General features: G+C 39.6%; 1 protein-coding gene across 3 annotated transcripts in view; it reads left to right on the top strand.

Moving 5' to 3' along the window:
* LOC147214685 (uncharacterized) overlaps positions 1-18,748 on the top strand; it is a 40,266-nt gene that overhangs the window by 202 nt on the left and 21,316 nt on the right. The window contains exons 2-24 of one of the 3 annotated variants that reach the window (XM_086140777.1): positions 122-224; positions 6,079-6,852; positions 8,457-8,511; positions 8,602-8,960; positions 9,730-9,855; positions 9,942-10,139; positions 10,652-10,792; positions 10,880-11,140; positions 11,550-11,730; positions 11,806-11,972; positions 12,322-12,471; positions 12,610-12,788; positions 13,210-13,382; positions 14,024-14,248; positions 14,361-14,476; positions 14,897-15,112; positions 15,487-15,592; positions 15,683-15,902; positions 16,024-16,171; positions 17,356-17,533; positions 17,682-17,853; positions 18,157-18,283; positions 18,410-18,538. In XM_086140777.1, coding sequence (XP_085996903.1) covers positions 6,088-6,852; positions 8,457-8,511; positions 8,602-8,960; positions 9,730-9,855; positions 9,942-10,139; positions 10,652-10,792; positions 10,880-11,140; positions 11,550-11,730; positions 11,806-11,972; positions 12,322-12,471; positions 12,610-12,788; positions 13,210-13,382; positions 14,024-14,248; positions 14,361-14,476; positions 14,897-15,112; positions 15,487-15,592; positions 15,683-15,902; positions 16,024-16,171; positions 17,356-17,533; positions 17,682-17,853; positions 18,157-18,283; positions 18,410-18,538 — 4,392 coding nt within the window. In that variant the 5' untranslated portion in view covers positions 122-224; positions 6,079-6,087. Of the gene's footprint in view, positions 1-16; positions 225-4,052; positions 4,112-6,078; positions 6,853-8,456; positions 8,512-8,601; positions 8,961-9,729; positions 9,856-9,941; positions 10,140-10,651; positions 10,793-10,879; positions 11,141-11,549; positions 11,731-11,805; positions 11,973-12,321; positions 12,472-12,609; positions 12,789-13,209; positions 13,383-14,023; positions 14,249-14,360; positions 14,477-14,896; positions 15,113-15,486; positions 15,593-15,682; positions 15,903-16,023; positions 16,172-17,355; positions 17,534-17,681; positions 17,854-18,156; positions 18,284-18,409; positions 18,539-18,748 lie in introns of those variants that run through there. The other 2 variants (XM_086140778.1, XM_086140779.1) reach the window with 2 other exon arrangements.

Here is an 18,748-nt window from a genome sequence, read left to right as displayed (position 1 = left end):
TACATACGTAGTTTAATTTCAAAATCCAGTAGTGTTTGCTAACATTAGCCAATGTAGCAAGATCCGGCTAACAAATGGAGCTACCCCATTGGTTGTTTATTGTTGTGGTTATTCCTCGCAGCACAGGCTCCGCGGCCGAGAGATGAGGACAAAGAGCTGGACTCAGCGTCTGCGACCTAGAGAGAAACCCAGCAACCAAAACCTAACGTCTGTTTAATGTTCCTGTAAGTCTGATTTTAATGTAAAAGTATTTTCGTTACTCGCGAGTAACGCCAGATTGTAATTTGATGTTGACGTGAGAGCGCGCGCGAGTGGAGGATGGCGCTGGATTGCACGCGCTCCGTGTCAAACGTGTAAACATTGAGCTCCAGCGAGGTTTTCACAAAGTGTAACAGGTTCGGTGCAAAAAAAAAAACCAAAACAAAACAAAAAACTCCTTTTGGTGACATAGTGGAAATGAAATTTTGGCTTCCTTGTCTGATGCAACAAAATAATCCTAAAACATATTCATCAAATTAACCCATCATAAGATCATCTTCTCGCATTGGCTGTCAATATTCAGTCTCTTTCATGCAGCAATATTTGGATATAGCGTGATTATGTTCTGAGTAACTTTTATCGATTTATATATGAACTGAACACAGACACAAAAGCGCAGAGTCCTCACTTGGTATACTTTTCTTGAACTGAATTGCCCTGTTTTTATTTTACATTCGGTTATCTTATTGCTTCGGTTATTTTATACTGTGTAATATACATTTATATACATTCTTTTTTTTTTTTTGCGAAAAGCTTAAACGTAACGGAATTATGGAAAACTGTTGGCAGATTTGACTATGAAATAACATTTTCAATAGCAATCATGGGAAAATGGGTCCTTTTCAGCGGCCACGGGACCGTTCTACCGTTAACGGAACAAGATAAATAATAGATGCTTACCGAAAATGTTGATCAATAAAAATGGAGAATAAATTCAAAATGCATATAATAGTCACTTATACTGAATTTTGGCTTTTATAGCGCAGAATTACATATATCATTTACAGGGGTTTACAATCTGTAAAAAAGCCCCAAACAAAATGTATATAATTTGATAATCTAGATAATGAATGTGAAAGAACACTTTTATAACTTCACATTCCAGATTATCAATATACACGTATATATGGAATGTTATGTGGATCATTAATGTGGGGGAAAAGGAAATAGTTTTGTTTCAAGAGTTTACAGACGTTGAATCCTATCTAATCAAGTATCATCTTATAAAAAGTCCAAAAAATTCAGTGATTACTTTTCAGTACTTGATTCTGATTTTACTTGTCTTAGAAGTGTGTGTCTCACATTGTTGACACATGTATTCTTTGTTTGAACCAAAATCTAATCATTTTGTTAGAACATTTTCAAATAGAAGATTTGGGATATGTTGTAAACATGTGTTATGCCAATAAAGATTAATTCTATTCTATTTCTGTTTTCAAAATTGATCTTGTCTTACTCTTTTCCTTGCACAGCTAACATGAAAATATAGAATAACTTAAATAGAGGAACACTTTGCATCTTTTTATAGTATGTTTTAGTATGAGCTTTGAAGAATTAGCAGTATGCTTTGTCACTCCTCTGATTGATATTAATGTGAATATGGACACCTATATTCTTGTCCTCATCGCTTTCAGTGCTTTGGCCATGCTGCAATCTGCATTCTCCCCCACGAAGAGGGAGAAAAATAACACAATGGCCACAATTGACTATTGACATGTGGGTTTCTGCTTGCTTATTTGACATCAGTGTTTTATTTCTCCTTTAGGATTTATAAATCTATGAAATCAGAGCATGTTTCCCCATATAGCGACAGGCTCTTAATCACGGGTTACAGGTAGTTTGATTGGTATTGCCAGTTTGTCTTGAAATTTGTGAGACATGATGCGTGATTATGGAATGAAGCTATGGGAAGATAACTGAAACTTTGCACATGCCATTATGTGCACTTATCTTTGCATGGGCGTCAGCTTTTCCATGGCATAGAGCCATTCGGTGCCCATTGTGGTTTCACAAGGTAGATGATGGCTAAGCAGTGTATGGTCACATGGGTTATTACACAATCATTCCCAGTCAGCCTGCAAGAACAGGCCAGGAATGTGAAACTTAAAGCCAGTGTTTCTCTCTCCTCCTGTTGTTCCCTTTTCTTTATCAACCCGTAGTTTTGTTTTCTGTTCAGTTTGTCAAAGATGTCACCCTTACATAATGGATTTCCTTAATTGACCATCAGGCTGTCTGTCAGTAGATTTGTCTCAGCACATTTAAAACAACAAAACTAGATATATTTAGAAGACCTTTTTAGATATTTCATACACTTAGTGGACACCTTACTAGGTACTCCTAAAGATTGTGTGACCGGTTTACTACCTTTTACCCTCAAAACTAACTTAATTCTTTGTAGTGGCACAGATTTAACAATGTACTGGGAACATCTGTCATGGTCTTCACTTTCTATTGACTTGAGAGTGTCCCCCAGTTAAAGAAGATTTGTCATCTACACATCCGCGATGTATGTCTGCCATTCCCGCACGTTCCAAAGGTTCTCCTTTCGACCGAGATCTGGTGGCCGGAGGACATTTGAACGCAGTGACCATGTTTGGACTTGTTATCCAGCTGGAAGTAGTTTTGTTTTGTTTTTGCCCGATGTCCTGTTCTTTGCTGATAGGACAGGTCCTGTGATCGTTTATTGCCTCTCTTTCCTGCCTCTCTTTACTCTCTGGTTGGATGTGTTCTGTGTAACTTGGGTGTAACCATTATTGTCGCCTTTCCAGCATCTTCAGCAGGTCGTCTTGACCATGGTTGCATGCCGAAATGCATTGAGTCGCTGCCATAGGATCGGCTGATTTGTGTTAATGTACAGTTCAAGAGGTGTGCTCAACAAAGTGGCCAGTGAGTGTATTATTGGGCTTATTTCTTATTGACTGTCTTTACCGCTGGTCCTGCATTCAGGATAACTGTGGGGCTGGAACGTATCCCAGCTGTCATTGGGCAAGAGGCAAAGTTCACCTTGGCTGGTCACCAGATGGTCACAGAATCACAAGAGATATACAGTCATTCACTCCTTCATTTGCACATCCGGGCCAGTTAAGAGTCGTCCTACTTCCTACCACATTCAACTACATGTTTTTGGATTGTGGTGGAAGCCAGTGACTTTAGAGAGAACTGATTTATTTTTAATTTAGGGTGAAATGTCACAGAAGTTCAAGTATTTTTTTTTCTTTTTTAATTCAAGTTCTTATTTCAAGTTTTATTCATGATGTTGTTTTCTATAAAATGATACTGTTATTTGAGTAACAGACTACTGATTTTTAGGTAAATAGTGCTGTGTTCCTGGTTTTCATTAATTATCTTGATAGTTTAGAGGCAGTAAATTTACTGATTTCTGTGTAACCTTTTTGGGACTTTTAGATATTTTTTATCGTTTTATGGGTAATTTCTTAATGATTTTTAGGAAAATATCTGCAAATATTATTGAGGAAGACATAAGCAGCTGATATGGGTGGTATTTTTGAATGTGACTTTTCCATGGATTTTGGAATAAAAAGACTGCGTGTTAATGAAAGATATGGTGCAGTCAATGAAATTAGTAATTTTCCATTTAATATTTTAAGCGTCATTGGAGTAATTATGTTTAGAAATGTTTTCCCCTTTAAGTCCTTGTTCAGACAGCAAAATTATGTCATATTAGGTGAGGCCTGACATGACTGTGCTTCCTCCTTTCTCTGTCTCTGCCCCTGTGGTGAAAGATAGCATAGCAATTCCAGGAATATAAAACTCAGGCCAAGGCCATGTGTTGAATTGAATAAGCTTGCCAGGCAGTTTCGGTTTCATTTCTTGTGACTTCAACCAGAAACAGACAGAAGGAGAAGAGGGAGGAGGTGGTAACTGTGTGTGTGTGTGTGTGTGTGCGTGTGCCCGCACGCACAGATAAGGGGTGGAGGGGTGGTTTAAAAGCTAAACCAGGAAGATGGGCTGCTTACATTCAGAAGTGAAATTTCTAATAGAAGGTGAGGAATGAATATTCACACCGAGGGAAAAAAACCTCAAGATATAGCAAACTTCCGTTTCTTTCCAGGTATGTAATTTTAACTTGTTGATCATTTTTTCACTTGGATTTTTCGACAGTACTTTTTGAGGAAGATTTGTTTTCTATGTACTGGCATAGCAGCTGTACAATTAGTCATTTTAATTCTTGACACAGTTAAAGTAAAAAAACAAAACAAACCCTGTCAGACTTGACATCAGAAACAAGACAAGTCAATTGTTATTGGAATTGAGTTGTCACATGAGCTACCTCTATTTGATGTGAAAATTTTAAAAGGGCCTTAATGGCATACTTACTGATGTTGAGATGTAAACCTCAAGAGCTGATATCCACTTTTACTTAGACAATCCAATCCAAGCTTTACGGAACATTTGTGTATTGTAGCGTCTCAATTGCATCCTGGGTGTTAAAAGGTTTTTGAAAGCATGAGTCATATTGTGCCTCGCTCAATAAATTGCAGTATTTGTTCCGGATTTGAGCGGCACGGTGGCACAGTGGTAAGCGCTTTCATCTCATCGTTGAGATGACCGTTGTTTGGTTTCCACAAGGGCGGCTTTTCTGCGTGGAGCTTGCATGTTCTCCCCTGTGTCTGTGGCGACCGGCCTCTCCCTCAGTGAGAGCTGGGATAGATTCCAGCATCCCTGTGACCCTGAGTGCAGGAAAAGTGGTATATAGTGGATGGATGGGTGTTCTTCAATTTTCTAGTACTTGTAAATTGGACACGGCGTCCTCTTTTTTTAACTAATGTTGTAAATGCTTCTTGTTGTGTCCCACATAACAAATGTAGGGAATGTCAACATGATGCAATATGAACATACATGAAGTCACTCTTTATTTCAACATGCTCTCAATCAACATACAGCACTGTTTTGTGGTATGTGAATAACATGAACATATTCACTCAAAGGTATTTATCTGTCTTGGTGACTCATGAGTGAGCGGAAGCCAAGTGTATGCTCTTACCTTCCCATGTGATTTTTAATGCTGATGATTCAAAGTCATGTGGCCAGTTTGCCAATGGCATTTTAGTATGTTTTTTAATTAATCTACAACAGAAGAAAGTGACAGCTTTCATAATATAGTCTAGACATAATACTACACTAGGCAAGTATCTGTATAGTGGCCAGTCCTCCTCCAAATGAATTTTTTATGTCGTTTGCACAGCACCGTGCCACTAGCCTGTTGTTGAAACCATTAACCCCTCCCAAAAGTGTCATGTCAGACCGGTCAAACCATGGCTCATCAAATTGGTTATCCATGGTCGGCAGCATATTTGATGTATTAGATTGGTAGCAGTGAGCAGATAGCTGGAGGCTGTTGTTCGACTTATTGTCTGGGTGTTAAGAAGTAGTTATCAGTATTGCTCAAGGAAATAATTGTTATTTGAAAAATATAATGTTTTTTATTGCAGAATAGTCTTCATACATGCATTGATAGCCATCCTTACAAAGTGGCTTGATCTACATGACTCACATTGGGTTCAGTTAGTTCTCCAAATACAGTATCTTGTTCAGGAGAGGGTTCACTTGAAAAGACATGCTCGTTTGGACCTATATCTGGGTGAGCCAATCAGAATTAATTTAAATGAAGACAATAATGGTGTTTATTATTATAAAATTATTATATTATAAATTATTATCAAGTCTGAGTGTAATCTGAAAAGCAAACACATTTTAAATCAGTCCAATTCTGAAAGCTCAATTTAGAAATTTAAAGAAAAGTTAAAAATGGTTTTCAGTGTTTGTTTACAATCAGCAGAAGTCCCATTGAGCTGATGTGTTTTTGAAGATTTACCTTGACAACAAAGTTTTAAGGTTTTGAAAAGTATATGTTGATGACGTTTGACAAAGGTAAGAAAAAGATGGTCAAATGATTTAATTTCCCATCAAATCTGGGACATCCTGCCAAATGAAACTTACTTTGGGTATGCTTGTTTTTAATATATTTTGAAATTATTTGTGTTTTTTATCCGTTTTGTGCTCTTTTTCCCCTATTAGTGTACAAGAATGGAAACTATGGAGAATCCTCTGGAAAAATTTGTGGCTATGATCAGGTGTTTCTCAACCGGGATCCCAATGAAAAAGCTGGCCACATATTACCAACAGACGTACCATGAGAACCTGTCCGTATCCTCCTTCGGCTATTCCTCCATGGGGGATCTGATTGCCTCTCTGGATAATGATCTGGTTATAGAGGGACAGCTGGTGTTTCACAAGGACTACAAGAAGGGTTTGTGCAAAGCTTCAGATGGTGCTGGATCTCAGGGGTCTGCATCAGTAAATGCTACTGTAGACAAGGAAAAGGTCCTGGCAAATATCGTGACCATGTTGAAAAATCATCCGAAAGGAATTCTTGTGAAGAAGCTGGAAAAGGTCTACCATCAGAAATATGACGAGCACTTGGACTTGGCTGCACTGGGCTTCGACAGTGTCGCCAGCCTGCTGGCATCATTTGAAGAGGATGTGATAGTGAATGGGAAGCGGGTTTTCTACAACGCACACAAACCTATCAATAAGCCCATAAAACCCGGAAAAGACAGCCGTCCTTCAACACCACAGAGGGCTGAATCACCTGCTGTCAGGAATAAACCTGGATTTTTGGAAGTCAACTCTAGCCATTTTTCCACTGCTGCCCCTCAGGCAGTGGAGTTGTGCCCTCTTTTCACTTCCACCGCTGGTCTTCCAGCGAATCCAGTCACGTTTGGATCCAACCCGGCCGAAAAACCTGATCATCAGGTGCAGCAGCAGCAGCAGGACCAGAGGAGTTTAGAGGTTGTTCTTACTGAGAAATGTGTTAATGTACACACATACACACACACACACACGTACACATATATCTAAATAGACATCATTACAAAATTATTTTCCTATTTTCTATCTCCTAATTTCCCAAACGTTAGATGATCTGCCAAGGAGGCAACAATACTGATTTCACTTACAGTTGTAGGTTGTGACATGCATGGCGTGTCTTTCAACCACAAATGTTAATTCACAGGAGTAGGACGAAACATTTTTAATAGCATTCAGTTGTTCCCATTTTTTTTAGTAAAGTTTATTACATTTGACAGAAAGTCTGTGTTGTTCTTTAAATTTCTTTCATTTGTTCTTTAAATGGGAGCGACATTTTTATGAGCCGATGTGACTGAAGAATTTTCAGAAAGGTTTTTGATTTCTGAAACATTGAAAGAAGAGAAATGTGCTGAGCAGACAAAGCAGGCCACCACATTTTGCAGATCTCATTTAGTATTTAATAAATGTACGGATTTGATTGGGCAATAGGTCTAACCAATACACAACATTGCTTTAAATCGTTTTTATTAGTCATTGATGTTCATCCCTGAATGGACGCAGTATAAGGATTCTTTCCAGGCAGCTTTGATTGTCTCTCAGGCTGCTCAGTTCCAGGAGAGGAATTTTGTACTTTCACCCAACAAATTGGGTTATTAAGGATATTGTATTGAAAACCTTAAAGAAGGAAAATAAAATTTAACACCCTTTTTCATCCTTGTGAAGGAGAGGTTGCAGAATTTATGTAAACCAAGATTTCGGCTCATCATTATAAGTCTCATAGTGTTTTCACTAAATGTGAACTCCTTGAAATTGTGTTATAATTATTAACCTATAAGGATCTGTGTGTGTGTGTGTGTGTGTGTGTGTGTGTGTGTGTGTGTGTGTGTGTGTGTGTGTGTGTGTGTGTGGATTGAAAGTAACCTTGTGCTTGATGTCTGAGACTGGAAAGTTGTGTCAGGCTGCTGCTGAGCTGGGTGATATTTGTTTATATTGACCACCACATAGTATTGATCTGTTTGGGAGCCCTATAGCAGAAATCCAATAATTTCACACATAAAACCCAATGTCAAGGATCAGAAAAGGCACTATGCAGAAAAGAGACGGTGGTTGTGGCCATACGTCTAGACATTACTTCATTAAGATCTCATCGGGGTCTGTTGATAAATAAACATTGGCCCTTATTATTCAAATATATTTATTTGGTAAAACAAAACTGATTCAACTGAGGGAGTAGTAAGGGCCATACCATTACCATTGACTGCTACAAAATTCAAGTCTGGCTTTGCTGAGTAAAATCAACGGTGTCGATATATTGTGAATCATTTCATTTATTTTTTTAACAGTAAATCACACTAATGGCAAAAGATTATAATTCAGCACTGATCAAAAAACAACTTTCAAATACATTCAAAAAATGAATTGACTCTTATATTCAACATCACAAAAAGAACCATTCAGATTATAAAACTCAAATCCGAGCCGGGACTTGTAAGTTATTGTTTAGCGGTGAAGTGGAGGAGTGATGAATCTAGGCTGATTTTTAAAGAACACAAAATGTTGAAACCATCGTATTGATGTTTTTCCAGGCAGTGGAAAAGTACAAGGTGACCAACCCATCCATGGCATCACGGACAACCACAGGTATCAAAATATGTGATAGAAATCAGATGTAAAGCCTTTGCTATCTTTCCCTATTGATATTTACAAAAAAATGCCTTTTTTCCCCCAAAGCAACGCCAAGTCCTACAAGGGAGGCTCAAACAGAGTCACAGCATCAACAGGCCACCATGCCTGCCTCCCTGCTCAGTCATGACTTCCCATTGCTGGGGACGTCTGTGAAAGAGCAGAAAGGCAAAGCCAGAGATAAACCTCAGAGAGAGAGCACAGTTCCTGTCTTCAGGGATGCCTATAACTCTCAGTTGAGGGAGGTTCATGGAGATAATATGCGGGCAGTCGAAGCCATGGAGGACGATGAGGAACTTAAAGGGAGAAGGAGGAACAAACCCTTGGACTACAACACTGTCAACAGTCTGGTGGAGGACGTTATACGACACATTGCTGCTGAGGGAGAGCTGGTCACTAAGGACAAGGTGAGGATTAGAATGATGTGGTTTGAAATCTCGTTGAATCGGATTTTAAGTAGTGACATCGGTGTTCCGGCCTCTGGTCACTACAGGAAAGCAAATGAATGAGCACTTCTCTTGAATGAGGTTGAATTCAGTCATCGATGCCTCTCGCCATGTGGAATCCCAGGCATTCGGTTAATGCAGCCAATGCTAAAATGCATTTAAACATATCAATTAAAAGTTTGCAGGGCAATAGTTTGTAAAAATGTATTAACACATGCTTCATTAACATAATCTTTAGCAAATAATCAGGCTTACCTTTTTTTAAATTCAGATTTTTTTTGATCCTTTTAAGTAATTTTCAGCATGTTTTGAACTCACATATAGAACTCACACCGCACACAATTCTCGCAACTGCTTATTCTATTTGGTGGTTATTAATTAATTAATTAAATAAATTTGTTAATTTCTAAAGGGGACAATGCAATTTCATCAAACACATGAATAAAACATGAGTAAAAAAGCCAGAATTAGTCAAAGAGGCTATTTTTCATCCGTCGTCCCCCGGCCATGATGTCAAAAATGGCAATAAAATGGACAAAGACATACATTGTGGTCAATGTGACATTGTCCAGTCAGGCAAGCAACAATTGTTCTATAAATAATTAAACGTAGAAGCATGAATACTGACCTTAAGAATTTTTTTTTATATGTCGGTTTTAAGTTACCTAAAACCCAAGATGGGTTATTGGTTACTTTAATTCTCCCCATTTTGTCCCATCCCTCACCCCAGGTGATATCCAGAGTGTGTCGGCTGATGCAGATTCCTTCCTCTGAAGCAGCATGGATAAAATCATGGAATATTCAGGCGATTAAAGACCTTCATTACACCGTGAGAGAGATAAACATGTTCATTGAGGTAGGTCAATATGAAATGGACAGCAGTTCTTTTGTTTTTTTGGATGTCTGCTGCTCTTGAAGATTTACCCTCACCCCTTTTTTCAGTCCACAGAGGCAGTGATGTCCATCTGCACCCTGTATGAGCTGGGTCAGTCACTGGCTGGTCTCAAGAACAAGAAGCGCTATGAGGAACTCAACTTGGGACCCCTCTGTAAACTCCCTGTCGTTCACCGCATGTTTAAGATTGACAGTAACACCAAGGATGATGATATCCCCCAGATTGAGACAACAGACATTCTAAAGGTGCGACAGTCAGGGAATTAAACCATTGCCAACCCTTGCATGGACTAGAGTAAATTTAGTTAATAAATCTTCAGTCAGAAGCAATGAGGAAATTGTGCATTATACCTAGTATATGAGTTTGAATGACTTGGGCGCTAACTGAAATGACAGCTCATGACAATTATCCAAACTTTGACTGAAAAATCAGATATTGTATGTTGCACATGTGACACCATTGTCTTGAGATGTTCACAGACATTTTCTGATCAGTATTGCAACTTGTTTTCAAGTCAGATTGATGTAAACATTTCAGGCTTTAGATCACAGTTACATTTTTTTTTTTATTTCAACCTGCTAAATGACCTGATGATCCTATGACCTGACATTTCATCATGACACATTGCAGACTATGGGGTCTATGCATGATTTGATGACAAACAACTACAACTTTGAGATCTCCTGTGGGATAAAGCCATGCACTGTCAGTCATCCTGCTCTAACCTAAACGTGTGTGTTTTCTTTCTTTTGCTTAGCAACTCAACATCTTCAGGAGGCGGAATCCCAAGGTCAAAGTGGACCTGCCTGACTTTCTGAAGCATCTGGCAGATCACTACAACTGTGAAAGTCCCTATGAGCTGGGCATCAGGATATATAGTTTTGGGCTGCCCATATCAGTAAGATATGACCGTGTGCAAATTGTAGTAGTTGTAGTAGTGAATACGAATCAATGTGTGTTAAAAACGTCATAATTTCTCCTGCAGACACTTATAAAGGTGAGCCGCTCTGAACACCTCATCTTGGAGCGGGCAAGGGAGACTATCGAAAAAGAGCTTGAAGAGGAGAGTCACGAGCAGCTGAGAAAGATGAAGAAGAAAGTGCTGGAGACCGTTCAAGGCACGGGCACATCCTCTTTCGGCGAAGGCCTGGACCTCAGGAAAAGATTTGCTTCCATGTTGGCTGTGGATGTAGTGAAGGAGGTTTTCGAAAATTCGTTTGAGTTGTTAAATCCCAAGATGGCCAAGGTGTGTGCGACACATAAACAGATGCGCTATATTTGGAAAACATCAGGCCGATTGTTGCTGATTTTGTTTACTCTGAAGTACGATAGTTTGTGACCTTAGATTACTACCGCAGTCTGCGTAATTAAGTTGTTCCCTCAGGCTGCTAGATGTAAATACCACCAAACCTCCTGCCATGACTCACCAAGGTTATAAAACAGTATGAAGAACACTTTAATTTCACATTTTCCCTGTCACTAAGACATGCTTCAGTTACTGTACATAAGTTATATAGTGTTATGTAGTGATCTGTTGTGATCAGACTGGCATGATAAAGAAATGAAGCTCACTCGTTTTTTTTATCAGTCATTTTAATTTTGCCATGTCATATTTTTTGATATCTAACACCTATACTTGTTTAATTGACATCCAGCACATCCAGAACTTCCTGCTGCAGTTGTCAGGTGACCGACTGGCCAGGGATCTTTTTCAATTGGCCATCTGTGGAGGATCCCTTGCTGTGCCGCAGGACCTGTTGCCCAAAGAGAAGACCCCAAATACAGAACCAAAAATAGAAAAAAAGGGGAAATGTGCCGTGTCTGTTACAAGCGAAGGTATAAATCTTGATAGAATGCCTGTCAGGAACATCATCCTATCAAATACTCCCCAGTAATTACTCTGTCTCTCAGCCAAGGTAAAGCAGTATCTCAAAGAGAGCCTTGCCAATCACAGCTCGGCCGTCACTTTGGCCTTCATTGCCTCCCTGGAGAGGAAGCTGACCAAACACTTCCAAGTTGAAGATTTTCTTTCATTGGGACAAGGAAACTTTTTGGAGTTCTTGGTCAAACACATACAGGTATGTGCATCTGTTTCACTGTAACGTAAATAACAAATGCTTGAGCTCAGCAGTGACTATCCACTTTAAAAAATCAGTTTCTGGATGGGAATTCCCTACATGGGCTTTTCTTACAAAATATATGAAAAAAGGGGGGAAACATTATAGAGTGTCCCATAAACCACTCAATCACAGAATTAATCAAAGAATCCTTTTTGAATCATACAAAACTCCCTAGCGTGTAATAAAAATCACATAATCACGTAAACAAGTGGGATTTGTATATTTGGAACCAGAGATTTTGGAGAGGCGCTGCTGAGCTCTCGTCTAGTCCTGTCAAAGATGACACTGACACCGGTTCCACATGCAGCTCCTGCAGGACACACTGGGTTTTACATTGACTCTTGGCGGCGGCAGCAGCAACATGGAACTGACAGGAAATGGTTTGAGACCCACCAGGCAAGATGTGTTTGAGTTCATCAAACAGTGCGTTGATAAAACCTCCGCCAATCCTGATGATGTGAGTCCCCAATTTGTGCTATTATTTTGTTTTAATGCCTCACTCTCACAGTGCAAAGATTCCCGATTTGTTTAGAAATTAAATGTTGCACGGGGCAACGAAAATGTTGGTAGCAGCCATTTCTGTTTTTTTCCTCAGATATCCCACATTGAGATGGCGCTGAGGTCCCACTTTAAAATCAGGGACGTTCGGGACTTAGGTTTTGGCCCTCTGCAGATGCTGGCCAAGCTGGTCCAGAGGCAGAGAGGACTGGCTGGAGGAGGCTTGAGCCAGGTGTACTATGAGTCTGCGTTATTTTCTAAGCATGCTGTTTTAAGGTCAGTATATTATTTGCAAGTGTTGTTTTAAACTCCTGCCCTTCTGCAACTTGTCCACAAGAGAGCAGCAACAATTTGAGTTTTCATCCAGGAATACATTCCGCAATTATATGACGAAATTGTGAGAAAAAATGTGGTCACAGTGACTGCAAATAATTATTTATTTTAGCATCGGTGTTGAAGAAGAATTTATAGGGGTCAGTTCTTTGAAATGTCTATTAAGGTTTGGTACCAATGATAATATCGGCCTGAAATGCTTAATATTTCTCATCATCGACATGTTCTTTTTTACATTTTATGTCTTATAAAACACGTGATATAACCTGCATATGTATAGATTTGAAGACAATTTTTGGACCATATATATAAATTAATTAGATATTTTGGTCATCCGTCTCATCTTCCCTCTTTTCATTACCAGCACTGAAAGTGGGTGTGAGAAAGTGGGGTGCGAGGGTGGGATGCTGAAAGCCCAGGCTCTGGCCAGCCTACTTTCTTGTCCTCTGCTGGAAGACTTAAAAGAGTGGAGCCAGTGGGAGCTTGTCTTTAAACCTGAACATCATTCCCTCAAAGATTTCATCGAAACCAATGCAGGTAGGTGTTTGGCCATCACAAATTTAAAAGGTGGGGGTTAACAGAAATCTAACGGGATATAGCAAGATCCTGCTTATGGAGCGGTAAAGAAACAAACAACGCAACAGGCGGAACAATCACATCCTTTGTAGCCCATTCTGATTACCAACCTGACACAAGGGAGCGCAGATCAATGAAGGGAAACAATAAATCAAGTCATGAAAAAGAGGAAACCCTGTAATAAAAGAAGCTAAAATAAAAAAAAAGAATTAATAATTTCATTATATATCACGGGACTCCTCAATATACGTACATCATTCTCAGGTCTAAAAGGTGTATGGTTAGATAGATTAAAAATAAATTAACTTAGTATCTGAGTTACATGTCTATAATTCAAATTAAGGTAATATTCATGGAATGTCACTCTGATTTTTAATTACTCTTGCCAATTATTAAAGGTGACTTTCTCATGGTGTTTTCCTAAGACTTTAAGTTGATTTACTGAGCAAATAAATAAATGCTGAAATTGAAAAAAAAAGTCCATTCCACTTTCCATATTTTTTTAAATGTGCGATATGTTTTCACAGTCAGGTGATATTTGCCGGCACTGATATTCTGCCTAGCAAGACCTTGCTGAATGAAGTTTATTGTTTACCACTCAGGAAACACGGGCTTGGCAGCATTAGAGGTGACGCCAGGTTTGCTGCTCAGGATCAGCAGAAACACAGGCGACAAGGAATTCTCCAACGCCGTCATGGACCTCGACCCTGTCGGCACGGCCGGCCACCTGGTTTCCATGGTGGTAATTGACGGGATAACGGGAGCTCCCATCGCCCTCCTGGCCAATCACATGCAGGCCTCCTTGGCAGCGGCGGTGGCTAAAGAAGGTAGACATCTAATGGGGTTGTGAAATAAAGCCCACTTTTTAAGACTTTGTAATCCGTTCTATCCAATATAAATACATTTTTATTTCACTAAAATAAAGTCTGGCTTCTCTAGATTTGTTCAAGGCCGAAGACATGGCCGACATGCCACGTTACAACAGAGTGGCTACTTTCCTCCTGGAGTGTTTGGCACGAATCCCAATGAAAACCTGTCAGGCTCTTTTGCAGCAGGTCAGTCACGTTACGTTGCCAAATCTCACCTCTGCCTTATTCCGTCACACACTTTATCGTCATCTTTATACCGTATCCTCGGTTGGTTTCCAAATTGGGTGATATTGAAGCTGTGTTTTTGATTTGCCTAAAGAGGGCACGTGCAGATCCCTTTAGGGTCAGCATTGCTAATATCCCGGAACCATCCTAATACAAGTGGAATATAATTCGTGCATTGAAAAATTCTGAGTATTTAGTTGTAGGAGGGTAACGCTATTAGCCCTCATTGGGTATTTTGTCATTTAAGTCTAGTCTGCTCTCTCTACAGAATAAGTATTTAGTCTGAAGAGCTTGATCTGTTTTCATTCCTTTTGATTTATTCTGTTGAGCCTGTAATTTTGACATCTACAAGGGAATCATTTTTTCAATCCTGACGTCTAGGTGTTCCTGGAGCCGCTGTCCCTCGTCCTGGGCCAGTCCGTGTCCAAACAGGTCCTGATCTCTGCAGCTCAGTCCAACCCAAAGCACCTGAACTGTTTACATCGACTGGGCATCCTCCAGGGCATCATGGAGTGGGTCAAGGACTACCACCAAAAGCTGAACCCGCCAGAGCAACAGAACCACAGAATGGGCAAAGTGCATGTGCTGCAGGCCCAGGTGAGGATGCAAATAAGAAATATATAAAAAAACAAAAAGTCCCCAGATCAAATTGAGTATTTGAAAGATCTTTTACCTGCAAAAGTTGAAGACAAAAGTCCAAATTTTCATGACCTTGTCCCGTGCTCCAACCCTCCATTATGTGTCATCCATCATTGGCCCATTTTTTTATTCGGTTCTTGCCAAACAAGGAAACCAAGAATCATGTGATATTAAATGCTTTTCAGGTAATCTCGGTTTTCAAGTTTCGGGTTCGCGTAGTTTCTCTGAAATAAAGATTTATTTCTGTCTGTCCAAGAAAAAGACTTTCTTCACCATGTGACCATTTAATGCTTAGCGGCTCCGACAAATACATGTTTTTTTCTTTTATCCAGTCTAATAATGTAGATATTGAGAGCTTGAGCGAGGATGAGTATCTGGACGAAAATATGAACGACAACAGCTCTCTCTCTTCTCATCCCAGCCAGAGCCCCAAGGAAGGTGAACCAAACAAATGCTTAGTAAAAAGAAAAAAAATTGTACCTTTTTCTCTTTCTTTTTTATTTAAAACTATTACTTTTCTACTTCCAGTTTCTGGTGAGCAAGAAGAGGCTGAGGAGGAAGAGGATAAAAATGAGCTGTTGGAGTTGTTGCCCCAGGAGAACGAAGCAATGTCAAACAACGGCAACAAAGACAAAGATAGCGACAAGGAGGCGCAGTCGGAATTGTCTGATTTTAACGAAGACGAGACAGCTGACTGTCAGCCTGAGACTCCATTAGATCCCTGCAGAGCCGTAATCGAGGACATCAGGTTCGCAATCCTTTCCTATCCCGCCCTCCCTGTGCCGAGTGGGTATACCTACATTAACGAAACGCCACAAAGTAAACTCAGTCGATGCTTTTATTTTGTCCCACCGGTACCCGTGCGACAGGAAAAAGGAGTTTGGCATCGGCGTGGAACTGAATGCTGAAGGTCAGAAGCTGATGCTGGTCCAGCAGGAGAGGCTCGGCAGAAGCCTGGACCGGCTCTCCACTGAGCTCTACAGCAAAGACACACACTTTGTGCTGGAGCTCATTCAGGTGGCTTCAGTTACTTTCTTCCAGCCTGTCACCCTCTCTGTTAATTCGATTTTAATTGAAGAAACGCGGGTAAATCTCCTTTTGTTTCGGGAAAGTGGGAATGTTTGTCATACAGAGCTTAAAACAATATTACCCAATGTACCTCATAACGGCTCACACTTGGAAAAAGTATAGTATATAGTATAAAAGTTTAGTATATAATTTTTTTTATAACATGTAAATTGTATAGCATATTAATTGCATTGTTTTTTTTATCAAGTGAGCAGTATACTGCCTTTCAGAAGCATCTTAGCCCAAGACTGCATCAGTCACCCGACCATATAAAATAAGATTAGAAACTGTCCATTTTCCCAATTTCCTAATTTCACTTCACTTTATATACTTAAATGCTGAATATTTGGTCATATTGTCAAATACTGAATTTGTTTTTGCAAATGCATTTACTGCATTACTTTGAAATCAAGCAGATTAGTTGATAAAAGCAAAGAATAAAAAATTGAATGGCAGTCAAAAACAATTTAAAAAATCTAAATTTTCAGCTATATCTACTGCTCAAAAAAATACCGGGAATGCTTAAACAACACAATGTAACTTCAAGTCAATCACACTTGTGTGAAATCAAACTGTGCACTTAGGAAGCAACACTGATTCATTTTGACTTGTTTTAGGGACATTACATCAAAGTTGGATCCGCCTGTAGTTTGTGTTTACACTTTCATTTTGAGTGTAACTCCATGGGTTATTAAATTTGATTTCCATTGATAATTTTTGTGTGATTTTGTTGGCAGTACATTCAACTACATAAAGTATTTAATTAGAATATTTCATTGATTCAGATCTAGGATGTGTTATTTTAGTGTTCCCTTTATTTTTTTAAGCAGTGTATATCACCACCTCACTGTATCACAATTGATGAAGGTGTATTGTTCAGCATTTTTCTGGACAATACAGTGTTCCATTTTATCAACAGTATGTCTATGGTTTAAGCTATATTTAGATATGTTTTTTAGACATTTTCATTTTTAAGAAATGATTATTTTAAGAAATCATTATTTCTGTGAAAGCGCCTCTATTCTGATTTTACAGAACAGACTTTACGGAACAGTAAGCGAATTCAAAAGTCACAAGTCCGACCTCAAAGATCCCAAGCTCTGATTCATACTGACTTTTGCTATTTTTTCCAGAATGCCGATGACAACAGTTACTCAACGGAATCTGGTCTGGCTCCTGCGCTGGCATTTGTGGTGGCGAAGGACTGCATCACCGTCCTTAACAATGAGACCGGCTTCCAGGAGAAGAACATCAGGGCCATCTGTGATGTGGGTTGCAGCACCAAGGGCAAACACAAGAGTGGGTACATAGGTGAGTACACAAATAATGTCTGAAGCAAATATTAGTAGTGTCATTTTTTAGGACATTATTATAAGAGGTGCCTTCCTTTTAACATGTAATGTCAAAAAATATGAGCTTGATGTAAGGTGCTGCCCAATTGAAACTTCACTCCTCACAGGACAAAAGGGCATTGGCTTCAAATCGGTGTTCAAGGTCACAGATTGTCCTGAGATTCACTCCAATGGCTTCCACTTATTCTTTGATAAGAACTGCGGCCCCATGGGATACATCCTACCGCACTGGACTGAGGACACGAGACCTCTGGAGCCAGAGCTCAGTGACCAAAACCGGTAGGGTGTAATTTCATTCCCCTGGTTAAGAAATGAAAGGCAAATATAATAAAAAAATGTTCAAAAGTCAGCCAGGACTTCTTGATCAAACTGTGGCTATCCACAGAAAACTCACTGTTTTGTGTTGACTGTAATCAAAAAGGTTAATTATTAATGTCCGGTTGAAATAATGAAATAAGGATCAAGTGCTCGATCCTCGTGGCATCTTATTTCTCAGAAGTGTCATAACTTCCGAATGAAACTTGGGCATTTCCGTAGCACAGATTCAGATATCAAATTAGTCCTCTACTGTTTTATTCCCAGTTGGACAACAAAGATCTGCCTGCCTTTGCGTCCCGAAAGTCACCAGACCCGAAACCTATTTCACGATGTGCACCCTTCTCTCCTCCTTTTCCTTCACCGCTTACGCTCCATCACTATCTATAATCAGGTAGCGTCTACCCTCACGCTGTGCGAGCAATGCTCAGTTTGAAGTGTGAACTACTTTTAAACCAGATCCTCCATGGTAATTTATTTACTTTACCTACTTCCTTGATGTTCTTTTTTTTCCTTGCAGAACGAGAAGCGTCTCGTGACGATGACCCGTAAGGACCTGAGTCACAACATGGTTGAGGTGGAGCACACGGATGGCGTTGAGCGCTGGCTTGTCGTGAAAACTTCCTTGAAGCCAAAGATTGCAACACAGGTCACCACTCAGTCTGCCGCCTCGCATTAAGGGAACACTTTTCAAGACACAATCCTTATAGTGATTCTCTTCAATAATGCGTGTAGTGTATTGCAGCTTATTCTTCCCTTTCACACGTTTCTATGTTTGACACACTCAGATTGTTTTCCGACTTTATGAAAATCCAAGCATGAGGCAGGCAGTAGATGATAATAAAGGCCAGAGAGACAG

This window comes from Fistularia commersonii, chromosome 33 (assembly GCF_037954325.1).
Source record: "Fistularia commersonii isolate RoL2024-O1a breed Wild chromosome 33, RoL_Fcom_v1.0, whole genome shotgun sequence".
NCBI classification, from domain to species: Eukaryota; Metazoa; Chordata; class Actinopteri; order Syngnathiformes; family Fistulariidae; genus Fistularia; species Fistularia commersonii.
This window is presented reverse-complemented; position numbering and strand designations above follow the sequence as displayed.